Consider the following 23,575-nt stretch of genomic DNA (forward strand, 5'->3'; position numbering starts at 1 on the left):
CTGTTTCCTACTTGAAGGTTTATCTCCAGGTGCCTCTCTCTCTCTCCATTAGCAGGGCAACCTCTTATCTTTTGCAATAGATGCAGTGTGTTTAAAGCAGTGCAGGAGGTTTAACGTGTTTCTTTGGCAGTGCAGGTGAATGGGAGAAGATGGTGGTGGAGGGGTTTTGTGTTTCTTTTAGTGAGGTTAATTTACAATGTCGTCAGGTTCACTAGTATCTGCATGTGAGTGTCAGTGTAGGTTTGTGATCAGAAGGCTTCATTTACAAGAGCTTCCTCAGAGCAGGCAGCAGGGTCACTGACAGCAAAATTTCCTGTAAAGAGTACATATAAGATTGTAAAAATTATATATATAAAAAAAAAAAGAGGAAAAAAGAAAGAGAACTCCCCACCAAACCTGTATTACATATGATCATAGCAGTTTTATTTCATTGCTTGCCTGAACATCCCTGAATTACACGGCAGTGAGAAATGATGTGGAATTGGAGAGCACTGCCTTTTAGCTTTTGAATCCTCACATCTACCATCAATGTCCTGAAAATGTTTTCTGTTAACATTCACCAAATCTCCATAGAATGGGCAGAGATTGTTTTGTATTTGCTGGCAGCTGTGATCAGAGACTAATTGCTTGCTTGGTTTATGCGGTTTAGTTCCCAGGGTACTATATTCAAAATCTAGCTGACAAGCTGACCATATGGTGCTACTGTATAAAAGCAGGGTTGACTATTGCATCTGAAAGTTTTTTCTTTCATATTTGTGTTACAGTTTAGATTTGAGGGCTCATTCTTGGGGCTAAAGAGTGGGGTCTACATGAGCTAATATAACAAAAATATGTGAGGGATGCCTAGGAAATGTGCGTGAGTAGGGAATTGGTCTCTGAGATCTAGAGTTCTTCCTAGTAAATGACTGTTCTTTTTCCCCACATTTAGGAACTGAGTTCCACTTACTCTTCTCTGGAGAGTTGTTTGAAATCACAGTCGGCAGTCCTGTATACTTAATGGTGTCTGAATTCATGTCTATGAACTTGAGTCATATGTGCGTGACTTAACCTTGTGCAGCTCTCTAGTGCTTCCTTTTCCACCCACATTAAAGCAAGCAGTACTCAGAGATACCTTTTTCCTTTAGTAAATCAGACCTTTCATTTAACAGCTTAAATATGGATTTCAACAGCTTTTTTATTATTATTATCTGGTGAAATCATAACAGTCTGCAAAGGTTAGGTCACTGTTCTTGTCCTTGTTTCACATGTGGGTCAGCTGAGGCATGGAGATGAGTTAGCTTGGAGGTAGCTGTCTTGTTCTTTCTTACCACAGGCTGTGTTTGCTGCACTGTGCTGTCTCTCACCTGCAAAAAATGCAGGTTGGGTTCCAAGTTGGAATTTAAACAGAGCTACAGGACTGTCCTGTCCCATTGCTTTTGCTGAGCTCTGGGCTATCTAGTTGAATTTATCTGGATGATTTCAAACTTCTAAATGAGGTATGGAGCGAACTTTGTTGTGCTCCTGTCAAGGCAAACTGACAAGGCAAACAGCTTTTAAGTCAATAATGATTTGAATAAAAATGTGAGAAAGGAACTGCTGGTTAAATGGGCTAATTTAAATGCTTTTTGTGTGAGATGCTGCCCATGAGTCCTCATAGCATTGCTTCTTTCTTGACGTTCTTTATGTCACCTTCCACTGCTTTACTGTGAAGTCCAAAGTCTTACAGCCATTGGGTGCTTTTCCTTGATGAAACCTGAGAGAGGTCACTGTAAACCTCTTTTGGGATGTGAGTCTGAGCGGCTCAGAAATTCTTTGCGCTTAAAAAAGCATAATGCTGCGTGTGGAAAGAGTGCATGGCAATGCATGGTCTTGTTTAACAAGCAGAAGTAATCACAGAAGAAGGCAAGGGATGCATTGTATAAAACGGTTTGCATAAGCTTTTGGGACTTGTGCTGAATAAGTTCTCTAGAGGCTGTTCTAGGTGCTCTGAAATAATTCAACCTTTTAGGGAGTCCACTGCAAATAGACCTGTGCTTTTTTAATACTCCCACAAAAACATACTTAGTTTTGTCCTGTTTCTTTTCCCTTTTTGCATGCTTTTGTCCTTTCCTCCTTGCAGTTAGTGACTCTCGGGAGTTGTCGGTTTTCTAATGGTGGGGAAAGGGCAGGCAAAGGTTGAAAACGAAACTCCCAAGTTCTGAGCCAGTTTGTGTTAGTATCTTACAAACACTTCTTCTTGCTTTTTTTTATTTTAGGTAAAGCAAATCATGGAAGAAGCTGTCACCCGGAAATTTGTACATGAAGACAGCAGTCACATCATCGCCTTATGTGGTAAATGACACGTAATGGAGCTAACTCTAAATTATCTTAGTTTTCTTATCGTTTTCTCTACATCTGCAGCTTCTTTGTGTACATTGAAAGTAAGAAGGAACGCTTGTTAAAATGGCATTATCCAAATAAATGCCAAGCCAAAATTACAAGGAGATATGTTAGGAAGCAGTTGTAACTTAAAAATACACATATTTAGAGATATGTGGATATTAAGTTACTACCTAGAGAGTACGTGGCAAAAGATCAAGCTTTCACAACCATGAATTAATGTCTGGCAGCTCCCGTCCAGCTGAGAGTCCTCAAAGAAACCAAACCTTGAAGATAATGTAATTTATATCAAAGGCAGCTGGTGTTTCAGAACTGTGTACAAGGGTAAAAGTCTGCATAAATTCCAAAGTTTGACTGCCTGGTCCTTACAGATTTAGGCTGAGATGTGCACTGTGGTAACGAGAGTGGAGCAGGCCTGGTCTAGTGCAGGGTTCTCAGAAGAGCTGCACTAATGAAAATTCATACCAAGCACTCCTGTGAAGACTTAGCCACTTCATTTAGGTGCCTAAAAAGGAACTGATGGATGTTGGTCCAACAGCTGTGTCATCCAGTCTATAATTTGCTGGGGATAATAAAAAATTAACACTATCCATCAGACTTTGGCATGTATAAAAAGAAAAAGGGAAAAATATCACAAGAAGGTCCTGCTGAGAATTAAAGCTATATATAATTGCAAGGTGTGTTGGTCTGTGAATTCTTGGCTGCTTTTTCTTGATACTTCAAATCTAAGGCTTGGGACCAATGCTCGAAAGCGATTGGAGAATAGCCATCTAAATGCTTCTCCTGGATTTCACAGGCTGCAGGATTTGCAGTCAGACATACTGTAAATAATACCTTAAGAGTGAAAGTTAGATTTGTCTTTGAAGACAGATAGATTGTTTAGAGAAATAGGAATTGACACATGTTGTTGAAAGCAAAATTTTGAGAACAGCAACATTTTCCTGTTGCAACATTCAAACTCCGCTCTGCTCTGCTCTGCCTGTTTATTAAAGTATGCTAGGGCTAATGTTACCCTGGGATTCCTGGTAATTCCAAGATATTTTTTACTTGCAGCTTAGGTTAAATTATTCATCCTTACATATTCTGTGCAGAATGCAAGACTTGACTGTGTTGCCTGGTTAATGTCTTACTGCTGTTAATATAGGCTGTACTTTTCCTTACCTTTCTCCCAAACTCAGCTGACTTTGGTATTTTTTTTTTTTAATGAAGTCATCTATATAAGCTGAATACTAAAATTCTCTAAGACTGGGGACTTTGAAAGCTTATCTATAGGGTTTACACCTGTACATTATTTTCTCTTTCTCTTTTTAGTATCAATTTGTGTTTGAAGGAAGACTTCCCAAACTTTCTGTGTGAATGATCAAGTTTTGTTATGTGTACACCCTACTACTGCTTCCTGCGTTTAGGTTTGCATTATGTGAAATAATCTCCTTTTCTCCCCTCTGTAGTATAATAAACAATAGGTAAATATCAACGGTGGAAAATGGATCTGAGATAGGAACAGGAGAAGAAACCCTCTTTCTGTCCCCTTGCTACCGACTGTCTATTTGATATGGATGACTCTTAGTTTTGTTGTGTGTCTGGTCTCTGTCTTTGAATTTGCATTCTGTAAGATGGGTTGCAGGGTTGATGTAAGGGGTGGTGGAGAGGCAGCTGCTTCTGTTAAAATCTGCTTGGCCAAAATTAGCAGTACCATAAAAACATCTTAGTATTTCTCCCTTCCCACTGCCCTGATTTTTGTGCTCTGAATTGTGTAGGGTTTGCAGAATCATTAACTCTTCATGAACTGCCCCACTCTTGCCCAGCAAAATTAGCCTAAGGAAGCATTCCAACTTACAGAAAGGTTGCTGCTTTGCATATAAAAGTTAATTAACTCTAAAACAGAAATAGGTGAAGCTGAATGTTCTGCTACGAGTTTAGCTAACTGAATGAAGAAACTCTAGATTTGGCTGTTTCTGGCTGAAGTTGTCTTGCGTGTGCAGTTCTTTTCCCTTTCCCAGCCCAGTTTCATGTGCCTCTTCAAGAGGTTTTTCCCATCTATTTAAAATTAGATTGGCTCTGTCTGTGAGTCACTTTCAGCGGATCTTCATCATAAATATAGAATTCTTATGAATCATCTTACTTTCCTGCAAGGCTGAATTTAGCAAAAGGCTAAAATGCATAATAGTTGATTTTCAGTAACTGAAATTTTCCTCACTCTTCTAGATCTAAAATGACTACAGGTATCACTAGGAATGAACTAGTGGCTACTACTTTTCCTGCATCCTTATGTTCTTCTTTCTTACAGTACATGGAGTTTGTAAGTACAAAAATGCCATGGCTGAGAGAGAAGGGGCAATTCTCACTGTCCAGCCCCATGCAACTCGACCCCTAAGCTCTAACTGAACTTAGCTACATTAACTGTTAAACTGCCTCAGTAGGAGAGTTATTCCTGTAAGATTACTGCAAGGTAGAGGCTGTCTATCTTTCCTCATAGCCTATGATTAGACCTTGAAATGTATATTCATAGTCCTGGAATCAACCTGTACAATGCAGCTGACCAGAACAGCAGCTCATGTCGTGTGGGGTTCAGTTGCAAGTCTGAGTCCACTGGACCTTATAGAGATAAGTTAGCATCCACTTGGTAGGAGGCTCCTTTTCCTTCTCCAGTGTGACCCTAGTGAAATTATGGAAATGATATTTGTTAAGACAGGAGACAGGCTCAGCAGAACCTCTTTAAAAAGCTGAGCATGGAGTGATATGCTGTGGAATCACTGAGCTCACCTTTGTGAGATCCTAAAGGAAAAGCCAGTCTTGGGACCCAGAGGAGCACTTGCTGATTCCTGTGGAATAACCTCTCTGTGCAGGTCGCTTGAATTTTACTCCAGTGGGAGAGATTTGCTGTGACCATGATGATACTGCTTATAATCTCAGGTCTTCTCCTGCATGATCTAAGAGATCGAAAACAGTGTTGATGTTTTTATCCTTGTGTGGAGAGAAAAAAAAAGAATGCAGATGTTTTTGTATTTGTTCTCAGCCCGGTTTGTAACCTAGTTACATTCCAGTTACTCTTCCATTCCATCTGATTTCTAAATTTCTAAAAGCTTTAGTTCTATGATTCAGAACAACAGTAGTTCATTTTATACTAGGTGTAATGTGGCTAATATGTGCCATACTGGGATGACAGAAAGTAAAAAAAGAAAAGGGGGGGGGGAACTTTTGAAGTAGAGCAAAGCCTCCCAACTATCTGCAAAATCCTTCTGAATTACACTGGGGAGAGAAGGCAGTGATGCCACCCCTTAAGTGTTTGCTTTCTTTTACTCACAGTGCTTGAATGGACGGTGGCAGACAGGCGGAATGAGTCAGGCTGGAAAAATATAAGTGTTTTTCTGCACCTGGATTAAGAAAACATTCTTTTTGGAGTAAAAACTCCACATATATCATATGAAAGGCCTCGAGAATGAAATAGAAATCCTGTGGATATGGTGCAAACGCATTTTCACTTACAGTAGGGTATTCCTTGTCTGCGCGTTTGGGGATGGATAGGTGTTTGTATAGGCTTTTACTATTTTTAATAGTACAGGCTATCAAAGGAGTTTGCAGAGAAGTATGAGACTGTGATAGAGAACTACTGTAAGGATATGTATTTTTAGCAGCATTTTAAAGAAGAATGAGAGAAAACAGTGTGCTCTCTTACTGAGGCCTTGGGTCTCTTTTGGTTACTGCTAGAAACCCAGAGACCTTTAAAATGCTTGTTCTAGCTTTAAAAACTTGTTTGTATACAGGGTATTCAATTTATAGACTGCACATCAGCTGACAGGAAACCTGTTCACTTACTAATGCTGATGCTTCTACTGCATCATGCTGTAGAGATTTCATTCAGCTGTCTCATTCCCTCATCTATTTGCTTCTGAAGAATAGTCTTGAGCAGATAAGATTAGGCTAAATTAGCAGACATAGTCTTTGAACTTGAGCTCATTTCTTGGTGGGTTTTCCTCCCTCTTAGGACTTCCTTTCTGCAGCAGGATGCTTTAATGTTAGATCCACTGGGGAACAAATGACCTTAGACATATATTTGCTGCCAGGCCCTATTTAATACACTTGAAGGCTGAGTGTGTGCACTGTCTCTCTCTGTCTCTGCAGCAATATTCCTGTAGAGAAAGCTAAATTGATGGTTTGTTACTAGCCTACTTCAGATATGCTGCTGTTATAACAACTACTTTATAGGAGCTGGGGAGAAATCACCCTGAGTTGGTGAGTGATCACACTGGCATGTACAATTTACAGCATATGGAGGCAGTCCATAAGGACTTTGCTCAAGCAGGATTTGCAGTAGAGATCGTGAGTGTATGGGAGGAGACAAGAGTGAGATCAGGATTTTAGGTAGTCATAATGTCATTAAGTGCACCTTGAAATGAGCTTTCCATCAGCACTGTTGACCACTCTTAGTTGGGACAGGGCTGTTGAACTCCTTTCCTTCCCAGCACTGGCAAGGAAAGGCTCTGTATTGTCCAAAGGCTGTCCTTTTATTTTTTTCCTTTGTTTTTAGTGAACCAGAGCTGAAATCTTCTTTGATTAGAATTTGTGCACAATCCCAAGTATGAGACTTACTCGAATATTCGTGATAGTGGATGTGTATTTCTGCGGGGAGCCGGGTGCGGATGTTTTTAGCCTGGGTTATCTGGTGCCGTTTCCTTAGTAACAGTAGCTGACACTGTTTTGCGTATGGACCGTGCCTTACTTGTTCAGATGCATGCCTTCTCTGCAAGCCAGGAAAAATTGCCAGGGCTCTTTCTCCATTATTTATTTCACCAGCTTCCCCAAAATTTGGGTGAGTGGTGGTGTTCTTACCAGGCGTTCTAGCTTTTCTATTTGAGGGGAGAAGGTGAGGTGGGGAAAAGCTTTTGTTTTGTCTCTCTCTGCTGAGTCTCAATGAGCTGAGTCTCAGTGAGTAAAAAAGCTGTCTTAAACATGCTGTTAGTTCACTACCAGAAAATTGGAGCCTAGAATTGCTGTTTTGAAATTATGCATTAATGACAAACCATTGAGAGACCTTTCTTCCGGACGTCATGCTTGGGCAGTTTGTGTGAACAAAGGTTGATGTAGTGTATAATGTATTACTGATATAAAAGCAAAATATTAGAGAGCTCACTCACAGACTGGAAAACATTTCCTTCCCCTTTCTCTAGGTACTGTACAAACTGAAAACAAAATCAGCCCTGTTTCCAAGAATTTACAGTCTCAAGCAAAGTAAGACAGGCAGAAATGGACTGTTGGAACCCAGGAAAAAAGATAATGATGGGACAGCTGTTCAGCTGTCAGGTGTTGTTCCTTTTCTGTTGTAAACTTGACAGATTTGGGAAGCATGGAGATGCAGTGCAGTACTCCTGCACTGAGAATGAAGCTGCGCAGAGCCGGGATGAACCAGGCTGTTTTCGTGGCTGTGCTGCTCTCCGAGCTCCACCTCTCTGGGTAAATGCCTCCTCGTCATCAGGGCTGTCTTCCTGCACTGAGGCAGGTATATTTTATAGCTAAATCAACTATTTGACTAGCAGATAAGGGGAGATTTATTACCCTGGGCTCTGATCCATTTCCTTTGTGGTATTTGTTTAATGCACTTCATATTCTGCTTGTTTACTGCATTTGCAGAGCTGTAATAATTGTCCTGGATGGCTCAAACTCTTTTTGCTCCATTTGAATATATTATTCATTGGAGGAGAAAAAAACTCCCCAAAACACAAAGGGATTTTCCTTCTGTTGGATTTCCTTCTATTGGAAAAAACACTGAAAGGAAGCCATATATATGGTGTTTACTTCAAGCTTGATGAATTCATTATGATGCCAAAAGGGCACTGCTCCAGTAACAATATTAATTAAATATAGAGTGTATTTTAAATGTCTTACTACTTAAAAACGTAAATTGATAACTACCCAGGCTGAAAACATACTTTGACCAGACGATCTCTCCCTCAGTGAAGCTAAGTGTATTGTTCTGACTGGTGTAATTATCACTTAAGTGTAGCCATGATGCTGACAAATTGAACTCAGCATTGCGCAAAATATTCAATACTCGCTGTGTGTTTGGTTTAAGAGATATGCGAACATTGAAATGACTTGCAATTATAGTATTGTTTGCAGGATTTGACTGTCAGGATTTGACTGTGCTTGGCCTGAGTTATAATTTAAAGCTTTTTTGGATTGTTTGAAATTAGGCTTAGTAGTTTTTTCACTTTGAATAAATATTTTGAGTGTATTAAATGGAATAGTTCTAGACTCTCATGCTGTAAAATAATTGCCCTAAACTTCAGGTGGGTTTTTTGAAAGCTGGAGAAGATATACCAGAATCAAAATGTACATTGTTTAGATGAAAATACAGTTTTGCCTGCTTATCAAAATAAATGTAACTACCTTTTTTTTTTTTTTTTAGTTAGCAGTAAACACAGAACTTGTCTTTCAACTAGATTTTTATTCAAATTAGAGCTGAGCTACCTGCAAAGCTATTTTTTGCCTGAATAATAAACTTTCTACCAGTAATTAAACCCATTAATTAAAAAGTACAGAATGCCTTTGTGGTTAAATTTAAAAGACCAGCTCTGATTCTGAATTGTAGAACAATATTTAGTGCTATGTTTGAAGCTTTGGTCTGATATTTCAAGCAGCTTTCTCTGGTTATTATAGCAAGCTACTTAGGCTTTTTTCTGTGAAGGAAAGGCAGGTCTGTAGATCCCAGTGCCTCTTTGATTTGCATCATTTATTCCTGTTCATTCAGAATCCCAGTCCTTTCTGTTCAGACTGTTATGGTGGCACAGATGCTCAAATATGTTATCCTCTTGCCTCCCCTCCAAAGGGTCTGGGCTGTGCACAGAGGCTGTTCGCTGAACTTCAGTATCAAAGATGAAATCAAACCATCAACTTGTGTTCCCAGAGCACAAATGCTGTTACCTTATTTAATGAAAAATTTCAAGTATATGGAGCCATGTGTTCTTATGAGAATCTTGGCTTTTATTTGAAAAGAGAAGGTTTATGGACTTCAAGGTTACAGAGAACCACTGTGATTTAAAAACAAATAAAAATAATTAAAAAAAATCAAGTGTGACATAACCACTTATAAACAAGAAAGCGAATAAACCAAGCTTAAATTCTTTAAAATGTTCTATTCTTTGAAAGAAGACCAGCAGCAAAGCCCCTGTCTTATTATTTGCTTGATACTTGGAGGCTGGGCTTGCACTGTTTCTTGCCAGTCCCAGTTATTAATATTTTTGATTTACCCCCCTCAAAGAAGAGAGCCTGTCTGACAAAAAACTGGAGAGCTTGGCTTGCCCAACCTGTCCGGATTTAATGGCATTAACCTTGAGTTTTGTTGTTTCCATTTCCATGCCCCTGTTCCATTTTGCATATTGCTTTTCTTCTCTTAGTAACCAAAGCAAATTACTGTTCTTTCTGGGTAATGCTGTATTTAAATATCAAGACTCTAAAAAAAAGAAAAGCAAAACCGATGTCATAATCTGTCTAGTAACAAATTTGGGAAGGCAATACAATTTGGCAGTGTAAGATGCTTCCTTCTTGGAGAATAAGTTGAGGGAAAATGTTATTTGGTACTGCTCTGTATCGGTCAACGACTCTTCGCACTGAAAAGCCTGGCGAATTTTGAGTAATAGAATGGTTCCTGGATCTTTTTACAATGTACAGTTTATCTGCAAAACACATTTGTTAATTAAGATTGCACTTCCTGACAAATTTAGCAGTCATTTTCCAGCTTTAATTAGGTGTCACTTCAGCTTTGCATAGCAGGTGAGTTTGCCATCTCCAAAATAGATGGAATAAAATAGGAAAGCAATTATATGGCTGAACCTTGTGGAGCAGATCACCGCGTGCTGAGACTAGTTAAGTTCCAGGGTCCTCGTGAATGGTTATAGGAATAAAATCAAATATTTTCAGCTGAAAGTCTTACAAAATATTTTTGACAAAGTGGGCAGTGGAAAGCAAGGAAGCCTTTGAATGTTAATCTGGCTGGTGATCCCTCTTGACCAAATTATTTGGGGTATTTCTGGGAGAGCTTGCTTGAATTGCAGAAGTACCTGGAAGTGCTAGTTAGGAATCTAACTGCTTGCTTATGTAAGGGTTAACATCAAAACATGCTTAGTTGTGGGACTTTATTGGCTTTATGATGACTTGTTATCCCCTTTTGCACAAAGTTAATTCTGTTTGAAAGAGAAGATCTAATTAGGAACCAATGACTGTATGAATCTGGAGCTTGTGTTCTGTTTTTTCTCATTCAGGACCCGAAATCCAGGCAATTATCAGAGTCACCAAACGTCACGATTACTTTCCACAAGCAATGAAAAATCATGAGTCAGAAATCTTTTTCTTCATGGCCCTAAATCACAAGATTGGATTAAAGTTCATGACAGTAAAATAAAAACAACTATGTGGAGTAGAAATCTATTTCTTAAATGGTGACATTCTTATCATGTGGCATGCCTCAAGACAGTAAGTTTTTCAGAAGAATATAAAAAATCAGCAATGTGGGAAGCTCATCTTTGTTGTTAAGGTGAGAAATAAGTTCCTGATAGAAAACTTTTCTGTCCCTCGTGTTTAAAGCATATCAGCAAAATACTTGCAGAAATTTGAAAGGCACAGGAATTGATTAGGAGTTATCCTGGACCCTGTATTTGAAGGTTCTGAATTTCTACAAAACGAGCTGTTCTCATCACTGTCAGTGAGAGTTGCAGGCGTTCCACTGAAAATCAGGCTCATTAGGAAGAGCAGCTTTATGATTTGGGTTTTTTAGATGATACTGCCTTGAGGCTTCTAAATACACCATGCTGCTAGGGTCTGATATAAATTTCCCCTTTTTCTTTTTTTTTCTTAGCTCACAGAAATGTAACTTTTGTGAAAATAGATGTAAATAAAAAATGATCAAACAGGCATTGTATAGTTTTAATTCTTTTGACTATTTAACCTTGGCATTTTGTATTAAAAAATGCAGTTTATTAACTACAGAAATGAAGGTCCCTAATAAACATAATATAAACCTCTCTATATTACTATTCCTATTAGAAACAGAACATTTTCAGTGATAAACAAGGCTCATACAATAGTTTGAAAATTCTACCTCGTTTCCTACGTATATTAGCCCAAAGAGTACCAGAGATTTTAGTAATTGGAGGAAAGGCATATATTCTTTTTAACACTATTTTAAAAGCTTTTTGATTGCATTCCAAAAGTGAATGCTTTTAAGTAATGAGCAGAGTGTTATAGTGGGAGGAAAAAAGTATATATTAGCTCTGGTGTGAAATCTGAAGCAGCTTGTGAACTGCATGTGTTTTTAGCTTAAGAAAAGAAATGTAATCTCTCATGCTTTTTAGAGCACTCTGCTAAACATTTTACTTTAGTCTTGAGCCATCAAATTGTATCATGCTCAATTATTTAGAGAAACCTCTATTATTTTGATTTACCCTTAATAGAGTTTAATGGAAACACTTCCATTTTCTGAAGGGTGTTGAGATTCTTATAGCTTAATGGCTAAGATTTTAGAGAACAGCAGTAACCAGCTTCCCACCGTGATGCTTCCCAGCTAGAGTTATCTCTAGAAGTGAATGGATGGAATCATCCATTTAGATATCTTTTATCCCAGAAATTTATTGAAAATATGATGTCTGCGTCTAGGCTGTGTGGCAGAGCTAAACACAAGCAGTTTGAGTCCAGGTCAGTTTACACATTTCACCACAGAGCCTCAGACGTTCTGTTCCCACTAATTGCTGCTGGATAAAATCCTGCTTCCAGGTGAGAGAGGTGCTTTATCCAGATACTGGCCCAACTGTGGGAGAGGTGGTGGAGAGATGTGGGCAAAGAAAATGGAGCCAGACTCTTCTGAGTGGGGCCTAGTGAGAGAGCAAGAGGCAATGGGCACAATTTGAACTGCAGACATCCATAGCTTAGACCATGCAGATGGTGTTGGTAAATAAGAGGACCACAGTTAATGGCTTCTAACGTATGGGTTGTGGAGACAGTTCGCAGCCTATGTGTGTGCACCTTCCCTTTTCAGCGGGCATCAATGTGAATTGCATTGCTATAGCTTGGTGACAGCATTGGGTTCAAGTTGGGCAGACAGGTAAAACAACAACAGCTGGAGACTCTGAACATGGTTGCTTGTCTTTATCTTCCTCCCTTCACTTGTTTCCACACTTCAACCTCATGAATTCTGTTCCCTGTGAAGTGCCCATAAAAACAAGGTATTTAGTTGCAGTGGTTTTTCCTGTCTAAAGAAAGATTTACCTGCTAAATAAATCCCATAAATAATGCTTCCACAGCCCTTTCTCTCTCTGCTTAATGCCTGTCCAGCCTCATTCAGATTAAGTCAGGTGTGAATTTAAAGCTCCTCTGGAATTCAATTAGTCCTCTGAAATAATTGCCTTGTACAGAGGAGCCCTAAAAGAAAACTGGGAGAAAGAAAACACTGTTAGCCTCGATCTATGGGTGATGGTGAGGAGAATGAAGTGGCTTGAAGGTGCTAAAGGTAGTGACTGGGACTGAACAGAACATGATCAGAGACCTTGGGACAGAGTACAGGTAGACCTGGACATGGTCCATTAACCTCTCTTGTTGAACATGTATTTTGAGAGTTGGCAATCTAGCGGCTAATTCCAGTGGCTTCTCCTTCCAGTCAGCTGGCTCCTGGTGTCACACCAAGCTCTTGGGACAAGAAATGTCCCAATAGAGTAATTAAATACTGGGGGACAGTCACTGTGGAATTTGTCCTCCATGGCAGCTGCTCCATTTATTAATAATTAAAACTGGACCTGCTGTGCTTTACACTAAATTTGTTTCATTAATATTTTATTGTCTTAGAGAAAGAAAAAAAAAAGACAGCGTTGTGGGAAGAGAGCCTGTTTCCTTAGAAACAGCAATGCACTTCTTTGCAGTTATTTTTAAAGGCAGGTTGCTTCATTTAAGATTTGGAACCAATTAACTGTGTTGCTTCAGGCATCCGGAATGCTGCTTTTATTTTTCCCCTTTCCTTTATTTTGAATTGAAAGGCAGAGCAAAACACTGGCTGGGCGGAGAGTTTCCGTGGTGGTTGCTAGACAGGATCCAGGGCTGCCGTGCGGAACATCCCTGCGCTGTCGTCGCTCAGCGCTCTTCCCGCGCCGCTCCGCCTGGCCTCGCAGAGCCCCGTGGGCAGCCAGGCAGCGCTCGCCCCCGCCGCGGCTGTGGTGGCAGATGCGCAGATGCTCCTTCTTCCTTTGAGCAGAAACAGCCTGGCTGGCAGAGATGCCATCAGCGCTGGGCTCCCGCTTGTGCCAGAGCACAGGCAAACTGGCATTGCCTTTGCCACCTACGGATGCCCTTTGATTGCAGCAGATGCTCCCTGGTATAAACTGGTGGCTAAAAGGGGTGAAGCAGGGATGTGCATGTTTTTCCCAGTGCTTCTTTCAGGGAATATTGTTGCCCACATGTTTTTGCACAGAATATGGGTGTAAAGCAAGGGGGCGGTTGTCTTCTGAGTCAGTAGTTCTGGTTGGCGAATATTCCAGTGTGGGAGCGAGTGTCAGACTCGCTGCCCCGTGGCCTTGCTTGATGCAATCAAGCTCATGTCCTAGAGATAAAGAGCAAGTCTGCAAAAGCAGAGACCGTTTGCAGCGTTCCTTTGTTGCTCCACAGTATTCCAGCTGGTCTTTGGTTTTGCTCCTCGTGGACTAGGAGTCCCCTGGATTCGGGCTGCAGAGAGCAGTAAGAAGCGCTGCGGCAGCGCTTCCAGGGGAGCTCAGAGCTAGCTCCAGCAAGGCGTAAAGGCAAGGACTCGGATGAAGAAGGAGAGAGAATGTTGCAATCTCCATTTCACAGAGCCTGAATTCAGGTTATAGAATTACAGGATTTGTGCTTACTCATATCAATAAAAATTGTTAAAAATGAACAATCCAAAAATCCCCAAAATCCCAGTACTGAACTCCGCTGTTACCCTGCTGTCTTATAGGGTCTTTTCATACAAAGTCTGTCTTCTCTTAGATTTTATCCAGCGTCACTTAGCTTAAAAACATATCTACCTTCACAGCTGAAAACAAAGCAGTGGTATGGTTATCCTGCAACACATTTTTTTTTCCTTTTTTTTTTTTTTCTTTTTGAGCTGGGTTTTTTTGTACTCTACAAGTAAGTGGTTGTTCTTTCAGGGGATGCGTTGGAGATATGTTAACAGAAAGCCAGAGACGACTTTCAGAGTGATAAGACACAAAATGTGAAGTTACTAATGTGTCACAAATGCTCTTCTTAATGTTTTTGTTCATTTGGCAGGTAATCCTTCAGTCTCATAGAAAAAAGAAGTAGAGCAGCAGTGCTGAAAATGAAGGGAGCCTTTTTGCTGTAGCTGCTCAGTGCAAACAGATCCTGTGATTTCCCCAGACTGCAGTAGATTGTTGACCAGCTAAATGCAGGAGGTGTTTTTATATTTTTATGCCTAGGAATGAGTTGGGCTTCAGGGACCAAGCCGGGAAGATAGTTCTGCTTCAGCCATAAGTTTTCTCGTGCCATGGGTTTGGAGGCCGCTAAGTACAATGAGGAGGTGGGAGTCTTCAGGAAATGCTCAGCACCTGACAAGACTGTGCTTAGAAGTGTAGCAAAATACTGCTTTCTTTCCTATTAGCTGCCAAAAGTTGAGGGTTGCAGTGTATATCAGAGCAGATGGAAAGCCATTTGTTGCCTGTGATGAAAATTTAATGTGGCAATGTTAACTGCAGTTTACCACAGGAGTGCCTGCTATCATTAAACACAGGAGCGCCTTGCTCACACCGAGCCCAGCCGCCTCTCTGCGGAGCGGCCTGCCTGAATCGATTTCGCTGAGAGCACACACCCCATTTTGTCTTGTTTTCTCGGAGTGGACAGGTCTGTTTCCCTTCATACCTTTTTAATGAACAGTGTTGATTGGATGAGTCATCTGCAATCTAGATTTAAAAACTGGTAGATGAGGAAGGCTTGTTTTTGATTTTGTTTTCATGCCATAATACGTGTCCTATTTCTTTTTTCTGCAGCAGTTTACAGGAAAACTTGTTAGATTTCTGCTGCATGGTCTTGCAAGACTGATATGAAGCAGGTGTGGTCTTTATTGTTTTGCTGGTGACCTGCAGAGTAGAGTACAATAAGATGTGCCAAAGTGAACCCCGTGAGCAGAAAGGCTGCAGCTCTGTTCCCTCCTAGGCCATAGTGTTACTATCTTTTCTTATCACTTCTGATGCCTTTTGATGTTGCTACTCGAAACTAGAATAATGGGCTAGACTGATGTTGGGAGGTGAGCTTATCTTATCAAGTTTTGTGGCTTTATTGTCTTGTAGCAATTTCCAGGGCTTTGGGGAGTGGATTATGTTTTCAAATATAATTATTCTGTTTCCAGTTTGTTGTCCAGTAGCTTCTACAATTTTTGTCCAGCAAATGTCCTAATTATTCAGGCATCTTTGATATTCATAAATGATTGCAGAGTAACTTCACATCCATCGTAGGTGATGTCATCTCTTCCTGAAGACCGTTCTGCAGCTCCTTATGAGGCACAAGGCCAAGAGATGTCTGAATCACAGCCAATTCTTTAGAATGCTTCTAATCAGTGGCATTCTTTTCTTGTAACTGATGGTTCCTGCTTCTTGTCCAGACTCTACATCCAACCATGTCAAGATGCACAATCATTTGGTACATGGCATTTCAGTTCTTTGGTTCATTTATGAACTGACATGAACTGCAAATTTTGAAGTGCTCTGTTGCAGATTAGGCACATACCTGTATTCATCTGATTTTGCGACTTGGTCTCCCTCTCTGTTCCCAGACCTGATCAGCGGGTGTCGCTGCACGTCGTTCAGCAGAGAGCAGACTGAAGAGCAGTGCCCATAACTTCCTCTCCTTCCCTGTCTTGCAGGTGTAGTGGAAGCGTGTCTCCTGCACATGCTGAAGCGCAGGGCTGCCGGCTTCCTGCGGACCGACAAGGTAGCTGCGCTGTTCACCAAAATTGGCAAGACGTACGCAGTAGCTGGAGACATATGCAAGAAAGTGCAGGAACTGCAGCAGCAGGTAGAAAGCAGGTAGGTGAGGCTGTGGTCTGCCTATCAGCAAAATTCGTACAATGTGTGTGCAGCGTGGAAGGGATACAGAGACTGCTTGGAAAATAGACAGTAGCTGAATTTTTAAAAATGTTGACTGTCAGTCAAAGTTAGTCATTTAGTCAATTAGTCAGTGTCAGTCTGTCAAGAGACCGTAAGGAAGAATAACTGTGACCAATTCCATCAAACTGACAGTTAGCTGAAGTCAAGATATGAGACAGCTAAATGCCCAAACTTCTTGCTAGAATTGAGCACTGCAAGTAAAAACTTCTCATGTGGTTCTGACTATTTAGGATACAATTAAGCACATTTGGGTTCCTCTGATGTTAGCGTTGTGTGTTTCTTGAGATGGGATTATCACTGCATGTGTGTGTTATCTTGCAGGGGTCTGTCATGGCCTAATGAAAGAGGAGGGGCTTTGTAAATGCAGAGCAGGAATACAGACCTCAGCCAAGACTGTGCCAAAAGATTGTATTTTGTACTTGTAATGGAATACGTTTGTGACATGGGACCTGAGTGCTGTCAAAGAACAGGATAATTTGAGAGCGGGTTTTCTGCAGTAGATTAGTTTGCTAGAGAGGTCAGGGTTACTCTTCTCATTACAGCAAAACTGAGTTGTCTTTTCAGCAATTTTAAGGGGAAAATTGAGTGGGAAAGAGAGCTGGGAGCAGAGAGCGAGATGGAGAGGGAAAGCAAACTTAAAGTATGCACAGAGGAAGGAAGCTGTGCAGTGCTCACCTCTGTAGTGTGCCCTTCCCTGCACCTGCATTACGTTACCTGATGCAAGAATGCGGAGCCGTCACGAGATGCTGTGCCAGACCGGAGCAGGGCTGGAACGGTTCACCACGTGGTATGCCTTGGGTATGGGAGCCGTAGGAGGAGAGCGTGTAGGGCAGTGCCCATCAGTGCAGTTGCAGCAGGCTGTGCGTAGCTGGTACCAGCTGGTACTTCTAAAAATGTGCATTTGTGGCTTGTTGCTGCATGCTAGGTATTCTTTATATGACAGTGTTGTCATCTTGTCTTACATAACTGATGCCGCAGGCAAAACTAGCAGGGACGGAGGAAGGAAGGGAATACAAGCTCACATTTCAGCTCCTTTGCTAGACAGCAGGAAAAAGCAAAGCAGAGCACAAACACATTTTCTGTGGCCTGGTGCTGACAAGAAGCTTTTCGTGGCATTTGTACCTTGCAGTCAGCTATAGTAAGGCAAGCAGCATGTCTGTCACATCTGAATTCTTTAGATTGTGTCAGACCTGAAAAGTATTCAGCGTGCTACCAGGACACAGAGAAAATGCCCTACCCATTTCACTGGTTTAGGCATGGGAGAGAGGCTCCTGTGAGCAGATTTCATTGGACTCATGGGGTCGAGTGGATTTGCTTGGCAGAAGATAACTCCGAAGAAACATGGTTCAGAGAGCACCTTGCTGAACAGTCCCTGCATTCTTGTTTACAGACAGGCTTGGCAAGTAATTCTGATTTTTATAGCCAGCTTACTCTCCTGTCACTAAAAGGCAGTGTTAATCTCTCCATTTCTGAATTGGGCCTATTACTGTGCTGGCTTATACTGTAGGAGCAGGCAGGGGGTCTTGGCTGTAAGCAAGCCCCCAGCTGGCTTTGAATGCTCAATTACTATAGTTCTGGTTTCTCAGCTTGATACTGCTTGTCTCTTAGCTGTCTTGTTTTCATCCTGTAGGTGGTAAGAGATGGGATTTCACTGCCAAACACTAGCGCAGAATGTGCTATAGATATACCTAGTGTTTTATAGAAGAGAGTCAGGCGATGGCCTTGTGCCCAAGGATTGTCTGATGATCGTGTAACAGGAGCTCCCTGGAACAGCTCTGCCTGTGTTATCACAATTTCTACTGGGTGCTTCTGGTGTCTGTGGAAATATCTCATGTTGGAGCATCTGTGCTCCCTCTGAGGCTATGGCTAGCTTCAGTTCAAAGATACAGGAGAAAGCTGGAAGATGAGAGTCTTCTTACCATCCTCCCTGCAGGTTTCTCAGCTAAGTGTAAAAATTTATTTGATGAGATTCTTTAGGTCTTGCAGGGAAACTTATTTTCTGTCTTTGCAGAAGACTGCATTTTCCTGTTTTTATTCTTTTGGGGGCCCATGATCTGAGATAGATTTTTTTGCCTATTCATTTCAATCTACAGTAGCTGAGAGTTTGGGAGAAGCTCAGATGCTGGGCTTTCAGATGCCAGGTGTATGTGTTGTATTCAAACACCTCTCCATGCAGTCTTTCACTGGAGGGGTTCCTGTGAGAAGAGAGTCTGAACTCTGACACTTAATGTCCTTTTGCAGGAAAAATCAGCCAAATGGGCAAGAATCCCTCAAGAGGCAGGGATCAACTACAAGCAAAACACCTGTCCTTACACCTCAAGCTATCAAACACATATGGGTTCGAACAGCCTTGATTGAGAAAGTCCTCGACAAAATTGTGCAGTATATCGTTGATAACTGCAGGTAAGGAAAGAGTAAAGAGCACAGAGAATTGATGGACAAATGTGTTCAGGTTTCTTCAAAAAGAAGTTTCAAGAGTCATTTACAAACTTAATAGATCTGATAGGAAGAGAAGGAGCTAGACAGTCATTAAAAAACCCAAAACAAACAAACAAAAAATATTACATCTGTACATCTCTTTTGAATCTCTAAGAGTTTCAGACTTGCAAAAGGTGTTAATGCCATGTTGCTCTTCAGATATCAGTCAAAAAGTTAAAAGGCACGTTGCAGTTTATTAAAGCCTTCTCTTAACTTGATTTTTCTAAAGTAGGCAAAATATTGAACAGTGCTACCACAAAGGGTAGTGTTTTCAAGGGTGTGTAAAGCCCTGAGCCTTTACACTCGCTTAGGCACTTAATTCCGCTTGGTTTCAGTAAATAAGTAAAGGTACCTGCCTTCTAATGGGACTTGGACCTCAGAACTTAGTGTTCTAATAGATCATGCGTACTTAATTCGCCTACATTCACTTGAAAACAATTCTTTGGACTATGGTCCATCAGGAAAGAATGTACTCCTTGTGGCTGAAAGGAGGGGTAAAGAGCTTAGAACACGAAGAGCTACAGATGCAGTCTTCAGGTTGTGCAGAAAGGTTCTATGACTCCCGTTTCCTTTTTCGGGGGAAAAAAACCCACAAAGCTTTGTATAAAATGATTCTTCCCATGTGAGGCCAGAGAAGAGCTTCAGTGCTTTGTGGATATAATCCACAGGGAATCTAAGAGGAAAAGGACGCCTCTCTGTTCTATCATCACTTTCTGCCATCATCTGTCTCATTTTCCCCAGGGGTTCTTAACTACCGTTTGTGCCTTCCCACCTTCCTGTAAGTGTTAAAGAAGAATTAGAGAGCACACTGGGGACAATTTCACATAAGAGGAGAAAGTTTCCTTCCAATACTGAAGTTTGGTTTGGTCTGGTTACAGAAAAATACTTTATAATCTGCTGGCATAGCACCTTACTTCCAGTGCTGCAAGTGGTTCTCCTCTTATAAGTGTTCTGCACTAGAGGACGCATTTTGGCTGTGCAAAGCCTGTGGCTCTGAACAGGGAAGAGAGCTCAGACAGAGGAGCTTATTCCCACAGTATTTTCTAAGTAAGTTTGCCATACTATTTTGCTTTTATCAGCTTTATTTTCATGGTCTATCTTGCAATTAAAGAAGAAAAAGAGAATGGAAGAAAGAGAAATCTCCTCCTCTGGGATATCTAGCCCAAATTGTTTAAAGGACTTTGTGTAGAAGGGTCAGTGAGGATGGATGTGTCCCATAGATATAGTTAATGAAGGCATTTCAGCCCAGTGTATCAGGCATACACGGATACAAGGATTTTTTTTTTCCACATAATTCAGTTGCAAATGTGACAAGAGTCTTATTTACCTGCATTCATTACTATGAATCACTATGCATTCATTACTAATTGTAGTTGTCTGATTTTTTGAGATCCTGACTTCCACTGAATAACATGTAGCTCTTCAAATGGCTTTTTCTCGTGCCTCTCTGTGACATTCCTGCTTCAGTGATGTGTGTTTAAGTCCTTCAGCCCTTCTGTTCTTTAGGAAAAGAAGAGTGTTTAGATTTGAGCCCCATCTAGTGGAAGAGAGAGCAGGAGATAATCATAGTTCAAGAAATTAGAGTTTGATTTTGGGCTCTGTGATTTTTGTCTGGCTGTGACAGAAAGGTTTTGAGGTCATAGCAAGAGCTATTATTTGTAGTATTTCATTGTTTTTGACAGCATTTCAAGAATATTCTTTACAAATGGAAGAGATGTTTAAAAACATGTGGAACTCTTGATCTCTGGGGAAAACTGGCAAAATTGCTTGCAGAGATTTACTATTTGTCTTTATATTGCATTAGTGCCCAAAGCCCCAGATCGAATATAGTGGGTAAACACATTTAGCAAAAGACAAGCTCCTGCTTCTGAAGAGCTTAGTGTCAAAAATAGATGAGACAGAATGAGCCTACTAAGATAAAATGACTTGCCTGGGATAGCACAGTGGATCAGGGCAGAAAATGGATCAAAAGTAGGATATTTTATTAAGTATAAAACTCTGGATTGTAGGTTTGTTGAACTAATTGTGGGGAAGGGCCATAAAGATGATTAAGGACTTCTCACTTTCTGTGCAAATGAAGCACAAAATTTCTTCTTTGAAGAACAGTACACGAGCTAGGCAAGCTCCATTAAAGAATACTTGCAGAAGAGATGTATGCATTGGTGAAGTCAAGGTAATCCAATCAACTGCTTTCTCTCTACCAGGCAAGTTCAGGAGCTTTTAAAAAATACAACTAGTGATCTTAACTGGGCTCTAATCTTTTATTCCTAGTAAATATTATGAAAAAGAAGCTTTACTGGCAGACCCTGTTTGTGGCCCAATACTTGCCTCTCTCTTAGGTAAGTTCTTGCAGTGTTACTTTTTGTTATGCTGAAGAAATTATTTCTTGAAATGTTTTGTGTTAGGCCAGTGTTATTAAAGGTGACTTTTAGCTCTGTATCAAATAATTTAACTATGAATAATAGAGCAATACAGGAGATTGGGGGGGGTGTTTCTTATCAGACAAATACAGACTAGTGATTTCTTTTTATGATTATGATTATTATTAGTTAGATCAGAGAATAGATTTTTTTTTTTAGAACACTTGTTAGATGTGATGTTTAAAACAGCAGGTTGGAACTACTAGTATTGCAGTTGTATGTTATTAAAGTGTCTAACAATATTTTTGCACGGTCCTAGATAATAGGACCCGATATGTTATAATTTACTCTATTATGGAATGATCACTAAGTGACCATCAATGTTCATCTGGCTTGGGAGGAAAATCTCACTTTCAGTACTTGGCCTGTGGGATGGGAGTAAATAGGTGTGTGAACAGACTTGCAAAGTTTCACTCCCGGACTGTTTTCTTAGTTGGACCATGTGCGCTGGAGTACACCAAGTTAAAAACAACTGATCACTACTGGACAGACCCATCGGCAGATGAGCTTGTTCAGCGGCACCGGATTCACGGAGTTCATGGCCGTCAAGACTCTCCTTCAAAGCGCCCAGCCCTGGGAGTAGGTAGCTTTGTAGCTATTTCTTAGTTACAGGTACAGATTAACAATGGAAACACCCTTTAAGGGAGGAAATCTGAATTTAGGGCATCATTTTGTTTTTCTTCTGTAACATGTCCTTGGCGCAGATTAGAAGTCCACTTAAACCCAGACACCCTCTTAACTCTATTCAGAAAAGTCTGACATCCACGACTAAATTCTGTGTCTTTTGGCACTGGTGCACTGACTAGATAGTTCACAAGAAATCATGGGCTGACTGCTTTTGTGTGTGTCTGTGTGCTAGATCCGGAAAAGGCATTCAAGTGGGAGCACATCGGAGGATCGCTTTGCTGCTTCGGCAAGGGAATACGTGGAGTCCTTACACCAGAATTCCCGAACGCACCTCCTGTATGGGAAAAACAATGTCTTGGTCCAGCCGGTAAGGTTGATAACAAGAGGGGGGAAAGAAAAGAGGCTATGTGTGCATTTGAGTCACCTTGGTTTTCTGTGTGTTGTTTCTGTGAACAGAAAGATGACTTGGAGGCAATTCCTGGGTATCTTTCCCTTCATCAGTCAGCAGATAGTTTGACGTTAAAATGGACTCCAAATCAGCTGATGAATGGAACCCTTGGAGATTCAGAGCTGGAGAAAAGGTAGCCATTCCTATTTCAGGAAAAGATGGAAAGCATTTTCGGTGTTATTTCTTGTGTCTCTGGCAATATGACATAAGGGTAAAAGACTGATTTAACTGAAGGGTTTCTGAATAATGCAGAAGTTGGTGTCAGGCAGTTTGGATTCTGTTCCTGTTTTACCATGGATGAAGTGACTTTCCCAGGTCCTGTAATGTATTCTGTGTTAAAATGACAGAAGAGGAGGTGTAGGCGTAGCTAAGACCCAGATGTAAGCTCTCAGTGGCATTTGTATGCATAATCACTGCAATTGAGCGGAATGAATTGCGAACCTGCCAGGACCTCTGGATCTTAGTTATTGCGATAGAACTTTGTCTGTATTCATTTTACAAAACTTTAGTGAAGCCCTCGGTCCTTTGATTTAGTGATGAATCCAGACAAGGTTGTTCTCAGAAGGGTTTAGAACTGTTACCAGTATCTTATCTGTGCAAGCTAGGGTCCCATAGGATTTACATGCTTTTGTCCATAAATCATGTGTGGAAGATAGAACCGAACCTGACTGTCCAGGTTCGGTTCATCCCAGCTACAAAGCCATCACAAATTCCCCGCCTGGGGCATTTTAATTTTAGCCAGAATGTTATTTTAACCTGGATGAGGCAGGTGAAGGTAGGGAGGAGAGGGATGGGAGAGAGAAAGAGTTTATGAAAAGGCTGGTGCCAGCTGTATCAACTGTGGAAGACTAATTTCTTTGCTTTTTACTTCATTATTAATTCCCCTTAATTGGCCAAATGTAATAAATTGTTGCTAACTTGGCAGAGTCTTTTTATTGGTTGTTTGAAATCACAAGCCTGCCTGAATGTGGGAAAAAATGTCTTTTGCACTTTTTTCCTTCCCTATTAGTGTGTACTGGGACTACGCGTTAATAGTGCCACTCAGCCAGATCGTCTGCATTCACTGCCATCAACAACGTAAGCACAAACCTTCTTCTCATGGGGGACATCAACCCTCCACTGCA

The 23,575-nt window shown here is 40.9% G+C and overlaps 1 protein-coding gene across 5 annotated transcripts in view; it reads left to right on the forward strand.

Moving 5' to 3' along the window:
* The window catches only part of SGSM2 (small G protein signaling modulator 2), a 46,389-nt gene that overhangs the window by 4,319 nt on the left and 18,495 nt on the right, over positions 1-23,575 (forward strand). For all 5 annotated transcript variants that reach the window (XM_088538005.1, XM_088538007.1, XM_088538008.1 and 2 more), the window contains exons 2-9: positions 2,235-2,310; positions 16,235-16,397; positions 18,720-18,881; positions 21,228-21,295; positions 21,810-21,955; positions 22,236-22,370; positions 22,460-22,584; positions 23,461-23,528. In XM_088538005.1, coding sequence (XP_088394131.1) covers positions 2,235-2,310; positions 16,235-16,397; positions 18,720-18,881; positions 21,228-21,295; positions 21,810-21,955; positions 22,236-22,370; positions 22,460-22,584; positions 23,461-23,528 — 943 coding nt within the window. The remainder of the gene's footprint in view (positions 1-2,234; positions 2,311-16,234; positions 16,398-18,719; positions 18,882-21,227; positions 21,296-21,809; positions 21,956-22,235; positions 22,371-22,459; positions 22,585-23,460; positions 23,529-23,575) is intronic.

Source organism: Tinamus guttatus, unplaced genomic scaffold, assembly GCF_059628265.1.
Source record: "Tinamus guttatus ecotype Peru unplaced genomic scaffold, ASM5962826v1 Tinamus_guttatus_pri_ptg000915l, whole genome shotgun sequence".
Taxonomy (NCBI): domain Eukaryota; kingdom Metazoa; phylum Chordata; class Aves; order Tinamiformes; family Tinamidae; genus Tinamus; species Tinamus guttatus.